The sequence below is a fragment of the Leptonychotes weddellii genome, chromosome 6 (genome assembly GCF_054177405.1).
Source record: "Leptonychotes weddellii isolate Sample4059 chromosome 6, ASM5417740v2, whole genome shotgun sequence".
NCBI lineage: Eukaryota > Metazoa > Chordata > Mammalia > Carnivora > Phocidae > Leptonychotes > Leptonychotes weddellii.
The window spans coordinates 12,660,287-12,667,441 of NC_138374.1; the positions used below are offsets into that span (position 1 = coordinate 12,660,287).

Here is a 7,155-nt window from a genome sequence, read left to right on the forward strand (position 1 = left end):
GAGTTCAGACCGTCCGGCTGTGCGTCATTTGCTGGATGGCTGCCACCGACTAATGCAGACGTCCCACTGGGAGACCGGAGAAGAACTATACTTTGATTCACCAGATTGTGTTAAATAGTCCAGCTGTTGCGATTTGAAAGATAGTTACCTCAGAAGTGAAGTAGAAATGAACTTGGCATTTATGCCTCAAACCATTTTTATACTGTTTGGCAATCAGCTTTTCAGAGGTAGCATTTTATAAAATAACTCTCACTGCTTAAAAGTTTCATTCACTGTAATGTTCAAAATGTCCCACCTTTATATTATCAGTAAAATTAAGCTTGAGTGATAATGCAGAATTTGCATGAAATAAGCATTTCCCCCTTCATTTCATGAGCTTTGATTGTATTCAATTGAGCTCAGAACCACGTCTATTAGGGCTCTTTTGGGCATTGGTTAATTTGAATTGCAGCCGAAATGTTAGCTAGAATGTTGTTGAATATAACTGGAATGTGGAAAGTTGATTTTGAAAGGAGTTTCATTGAATGCAAACAATGATGTGCTTTTTTAAAAATTAGAATGCTGCTCTTTCGTCTCTCGTAACACAGTCTGAGAAATCACGGAGCCCTTTTCTGAAAGTTCAGCTTTGGCAGTGCTGTTTACAATTGTTCGGGTGCTTCTGGTGCCCTGTGCTTTGGAGTCAGGTCCTTTCTCCGACTACCGAGCGGCCCCACATGCCACCCCTTGCAGCTGGGGAAGCATAGCTACTTTCCAAAAGGGCACCCATCCGCTTCCGAAAGCGGCACAGATCGCTGCATTGCCTCTTAGCTTTTATTTTGCTTTTTGGTTTTTCTTTTTGTCTTGGAATAGCTCTTGAGCAAGCCATCTAAAATGATCTATGAAAATATTTTGAATGGATCATAAATGACTACTAGTATGTTGTGATAAGGAAAAAAAAAACAACAACAACCAGACAGGAAACCCAGATGCTAAGATTTTAGTCCTGTGTCTGCCCTTAACAAGGTGTGTGCCCTTGGGCAGATCAGTTAACTCACTAGTCTTTGGTGTCTTCATCTGACAGATGCAAAGGTTGGACTAGTTCATGTCTGTAATGCCTTTCAGCCTGAATAACACATGAGCTTAGTCTTACTTTATGTAACACCTATAACATCTAAGTTTTACTTGGAGATTTTGTAGCATACAGGAGAAGATCTGCCATACTCTCCATGAGTACTAAATATTAATTCCTTATTTGTGGTCACTACCCTTCAGCTGAAGAATTAAAGCAGAAAAATGGAACAGAGTGATAGTTTACTGTAATTCCTATTGGATTGTTGCATTTGAGCACCTGGGACTTTATGTTAGGGGAGAAGCTTTAACCTGCTAGAATCTACCACTATGGCTGCCCAAAGCAAGAGCCTGGGCTCTTGGCACTGTCACTGCTGGCACTCTCTGGCTCTTCCTGTGAGATGGGGATGGAGCGAGAGGGAGGCTGCAGAGGAAGGTCCCTCGTTCCTTCTGGGAGGTCCCTCCTTCCCCATGGGAACCAGGAATAGGCCTAATGTGTCAAGTCCAGAGGAGTTACCAGTCACAGAGGGAAAAATGGCAAGGGATAGCTTGAAGGGCCAGACTCTGAAAGATGCATCTGAAAACAGAGTCAGAAAGACCTAAATCAGCAAACATGCCAAAATTAACCTGTGGCATCATCATCCTGTTTCTAGAAGAAGCCACTTTGGGTAAGCTGCATGGAGAAGGCAGGAAAATGGAGATGGCTCCTAATTCTTGTTCTGATTCTGCCACTGATGAGCTGCATGATCTAGGCCAGGTTCTCCCCCTCCAAACCTCGTTTTTCTCATCTGTTAAAGGACCAGTTGGACTCGATGATTGCTATAGCCCCTTTTAACCTTAACCCTTTGGGATTCCAAGTCAGCGGTTGTTATCCTGGAGAAATCAGTTACTCTGACTCTCAGCACAGAGATTCAAAGAAAGTGCCCACCGTGCCAAGTTCAGCAATAATCAACAAAGGAGTTCTCAAATTGTAGCCTATGGGTGACTTAATAATAGATTAATCTGCAGTTGAGAAACTTACTTCAGGAAAGAAGAATAATTCTCTGGACGGAGACAATTCGAGGCCAATTTCATCCTGACCACACAAGGTTTCTGAGTCTTCAGTTCAGTCGATATCCAGTTGTCTTTTTGTACCTGTGCCCTGAGAACATCCCCTGGAAGTTTTCACCTCCAGCTGAGGCAGAAAGCTTTTTTAGGATGTGTTCATCCCCCCTTCACTTGCAGACACATACGGGCGTGAAAACATCCGTGGTAGCTCTGCAGAAGGGATGAAGGTCAGTATGGATTGATGGAAGTTGCTCATCTAGAATGAGGTGAAGCTTCCTTTGCATGCTTAGAGCAGACCAGCTGACTTAGCTAGCGGTGGGCTCTACCGCAAGATGGTAGAGGCGGACTGGTAACTGCCACTGGTTGTGGCTTTGACTGGAACAACTCGCTGGGCTGGCGCTTCATTTCCTAAAATCCCCTTGCCCCTTTGTTTCCAGGTTAGGGTTGACCACAAGAGAACTTTGCATGAGATTTAGAAGGTAGAAGTGACATAGTGGTCATTTCTGTTTTGTTTTGTTCTAAAGGCTCGGAAGGTCCACGTAGGGCAGGCGCTGCTACGGTTCATGGGAGGTATCACCTAGTTGGCCCAGTTTTCCCAGATCCCCCCCAACTACTCCAGCTTTTCCAAATGTTAGACCAGGTACGTGTGCAGTTCCCTGTGGAAGGCTCCAGTGTGTCCTGCAGGTTGTCTGCATCGTGGGGGTTGGAGACTGGGAAGGACAGATGCACCTCTGATTCGTCTTCGATCTCTTGCCATCTTCCTGTTCCTTGCCAGAACTGTGGACTTCAGGCCCAGCCTCCGACGCAGAGGCCACTGACTTCCCTGACTGCCTCATTAGCTCTCTCCCTTGCCCGATGACTAATTCCGATCGTAGAGCCCATGTCTCTCTCACAGTGGTTCTGCTCCTCTGCCCACACCCTAGTGGACACTGTCTTCCAGGTGTTGCCTGGGTCCGAGAAGGTCAAACCAGGTACCACTGGGGAAACCGCATCCCCTGTTGATTCCCAAAGCATGGATCCGGCCTCCCTCTCAGGCTTCTGGCCATCCCAGCGCTTTCACCACTGCCGCACAAGACAGCTGTGGGTTTGTGACCTGCTCATCATCAACAAGTGACAGTATAACCAGGTAGCCAGAGGGAGTGGTTTCTAGGCTTTTGGACAGATTTCATAGTGCTGGTCAGAAAGTGAGAAGACCCTGGTCGTGGGTGAGGTTTGAGTGTTCGGTACCTGCGGCTGGATCCTGCAGGCTGCTTTTTCTCAGTAGATGAGCATTTGTTCTGCTGTTTTTGTCTCATATGAGAGACCTCCAGACCTATTCACACCAAAGCCTGGGTTTCTGAGCCTCCCACACTTGATTAGTGTCCACTCATTTATGCGACAAGTGGATCCGTGCTAGGTGCCGGGGTAGAAATGTGAACAAAGCTAAACAGGCCGTTTCGTGGATGCTGACATTTTATTTGAAGAGACAGACGTTAAACAGCTAATTACACGGTATTCCTTAATGACTGTGCTGAGTCCAAGAAGGGAGAAGGAGCAGGTGGTAAGGGAGTGTCAGACTGGCGGGTCTGGCCTGCTCCAGGGGGTGGGTCGAGCAGTGGGCTCCCCACTACATGTCCTGACGTCCAGAGGTGGGACGGGGGTGTGCTGGTTCGTGCTTAACATCTTAGCATTTGCCAAGAAGACCAGATGCATCTGAAGAGGCCCAGTCCTGCTTGCGGCACACCCCTCAACCTTCAGGCCCCAGGTCAGTAGCCCAGTACCTTCAGATGGTGGCCTCTGACCAGGACTCCTGAGAGGAGTAGGTGCCAACAGCCTAATTTCCTGACACATGGCAAGAGAACACATGGACACAAGGAAACTGTCACGTAGCTTGAGAAGCAGTATCTTCTTGCATCAGAATAGAAAGAAAGAAAGGAAGTATCCATGGAGAAAGAAACTGCTTCTAAAATTCCTTAAGAAATTTCTCAAGAAACATGAATCTCCGTTTTAGAAAAAGTTTATGGTCACTTAGCGTTTTAGCTTATTCTCTGGATTCTTCCGTCTGCCCTAGCTCTTCCCTCACCCCTCCCCGGGTCGGACCAGCTTTCTTCTTGTCAGTAATGGCAGGAGCGGGCGCGTCTCGCAGCTGTCCGTCCATGATGGGGGGTGGCTTGCTTCCCTCAGCAGTGTGGTCTCCTCGGAGCTAGTCTGCCCCCAGATGTCCCCAGGGACGGGCGGAGGTGGGGTGGGGGGGGGGTTAAATGGCTCCTCTGGCTAAGTGAAGGTGGGCCAGGAGTCTGGGCGGCAGGCAGTAGGGAGGCCCGCACACGGCACCCAGGAGCTTTGCACTTCTTGAGAAGAGTGTGTAATTAAGCAGGTAGGTGCATTTGGCTTTTTAACACTTCCATAGCTAATTGCTCTGACTTTTTCCGCCTTCTTTCTTCTGGCCTCGTGCTCCTAATGTCATCTAATAGCTCCTTTTTCTTTTAATGGCTGGCACCTCAAAGACCACTTTGTGCATGTTAATTAGACTTAGAGCATTTGGGGTTTTTTTGTTGGTCTGAATCCAGGAATATGAAAGCCAAATATTTTCTCTCTCTGCTTTTTATTGTTTTGTGTAACTGTTCTTCCTCCAGGCCTCTCAGTAACGCCGGATGCAGGAGCGAGTGCTTTGGCCGTGAGCAACAAGCTGGACCCGTTGTAGTTTTAGATCCTGTTTCCACACACGAACCCCAAACCAAAGACCAGGTCACTGAAAAAGATTCCACTCAATGCAAGGATGGCGAAGATGAAATTAAACCAGAACACAAAGAAGACGGCATTGAAAAAATGAGAGACACAGACAGCTCCCACTGCTGATCTGCACACCGGAAGGCTGACAGGTGTACAAGCCCTTTCCGACCGGTACGCGATCAGTTCTGGCATATTGGCAAGCGCCATAGATATTCTGTTCTGGTCACTGTACTCAGAATGCGGGCTCTTTTCTAGTGTCACTTTTGTAAGTAATTTACCTATAAACATAAGTAAGTTCAGCAAAATACACATCCTGTGTAGGTTTTGTTTTTCTTCCTAGGGATAAGATGTTTTTTCTCGAATTACTGTATTGTGACTTCTTTTAGAAGGTTACAGAAAATTCGGATGTCTGTCTTTTTAGGTAACATGCATACCATTCATCAAGTGTAATGCTCAAAGTTGGCAGCATTGTGGATAAGTGGATAAACAGAACTGACCAACTTAAGGTGATTTAAGAAACCACCTCCCCCCCTCCCCCCCCGCCGGCCCCAAAGCAGCTTCTGTTTTAGGTCTGATCTTCGTTGGAGAGAGAAACCACAGCAGTGTGGAAATTGTGAGGTGCTGTGGCGTACAGATTCCTCTAGGATATACCGAGCTGAGCCTCAAATTCAGGAGCTGCAGACATCCAACCAGCCCTCCCAGAGTCCAGGCTAATTGCACGCTTTGTCGGCTATGGGACGGGGAATGTGCACCATTGACTGTGTCCAAAGCCTCCCAAGGACTCCAGTGGGAATGCGGTGGTGGCCCAAATGCAGAATGGAGGGGAAAGTCCCAACCTTGGGTTTCATAGAGTATTATCTTAGTAAACCATGTGCTCTGTGCTCCGAGCTTGTTGTGTTTTCTCCCGTACCGAGTGGCACCAATACCGTGGTTTATCGCGATTCTTCTGATTCTTCATCGCGATTCTTCTGTACAGTGACAAGAAGTGACAAGCACACAGTTTTCTTGCTTCACTGCTGTTCTACATTACACAGATTTGTTGTGTGTGTGTTTTTTCTTAAAGAAATTAAGTGGTAGTTAGTCTCTAAAAATACAATGTTTCAGTCTACCACAGTGAATAAATAGAAATGTAATCAGGGATTTAAAAAAAAAAAAAACAACAACACTTATACAGCTTTTCCCAAGTCGATTGTTTCCAAATTGGTGTTTATTTAAAATAAGTGGTAATGTACTTGAATGCATTTTTTATGACAATGATTCAATAATGGTAATTTTACTATTAAAGAAAGTGAAAGGTTTAGTTTTGTTAGCGTGGTTCAGCATGTAGCTGTCAGGTGTTCCTCACCTAAGCGCAAAAGAAAATGATAGTAATAATGGGAGTAGTTGTGTTTTATTTTTGCACGTGTGCTAAGCGTAGGCTTGAAGAGGTGGGTAGGCAGGTAAATCGATGTACTTCCTAAATTTGGAGATAATTACCCTTCCGTAGGTTTGTTATGCTTGACTGTTTCCATGTTCTTCCAGTGATGATTTTACAGTTATCGGTTTACTCACGGGGAATTAAAATGTAATGTTTTCCAACTGTAATTTTCCTAATCGAATAATACTGCTATATGATACACCAACTACAGGGTGCATTAACTCTTAAACAAGTTCTGTTATGCTGTGATTTGAACTCTCCTCGGCACACTTATTAAAAAGCACTGACAATTTCCCACTAAAGGTCCACTGTGGTTATTGATAGTTTTGGTTGAGTTCCCCAAATTGGTCACTCTTTAGTAAAAAAATTGCCTAAGAGTCGATAATTTTAGTAGTTGTTAATAATCTGCACAGTGGTTTATTCTGAGGAATTTTATCCCGTGTTTCTTCATGCTCTCCTTTCTGGGTCTGTCATGAGCCTGCTGGCAACGTGCTTTACATACACTTAGGAATATAAAGACACACAGACTCGTCATTCCGTATTTCATCACACACGTCAGCAGGATGATGCACTTAGGAAAACACTCGTTTCCAGGGTGAGGAGGCAACCGCTTGGTGAGGTGTGTTCGCTGGGCCAGGCAACAGTTAGTACCCGGTGTTTGAAAGTGTTCTTGCCTTTTCCAAGTTGCTTTCTTACTCCCTGGTGATCACAAAGCATTGAGAATTAGTTTGACAGAAAGGTATTTGATACAGGATTTTAGTCCCCTTGTTCTGCCAGCAGTATTCCTTTTCACATCGGTTTTGAGGAGGTTTTGCCCCTGCTGGGGTGCCCTTAGTCAGCAAACAGTCCACAACGGGAAGACGCAGGAAGACTAGGGCTCGCATCTGCAGGGTACATTCTTAGCTATTTGCACAAGAAAATTATAAATGAGT

The 7,155-nt window shown here is 45.6% G+C and overlaps 1 protein-coding gene across 7 annotated transcripts in view; it reads left to right on the top strand.

Annotated features, from left to right (window-relative positions):
• The window catches only part of SHTN1 (shootin 1), a 96,859-nt gene extending 90,334 nt beyond the window's left edge, over positions 1 to 6,525 (top strand). For all 7 annotated transcript variants that reach the window (XM_031039890.2, XM_081823436.1, XM_006744054.3 and 4 more), the window contains one exon: positions 4,710 to 6,525. In XM_031039890.2, coding sequence (XP_030895750.1) covers positions 4,710 to 4,721 — 12 coding nt within the window. In that variant the 3' untranslated portion in view covers positions 4,722 to 6,525. The remainder of the gene's footprint in view (positions 1 to 4,709) is intronic.
• Positions 6,526 to 7,155: the final 630 nt, after the last annotated feature.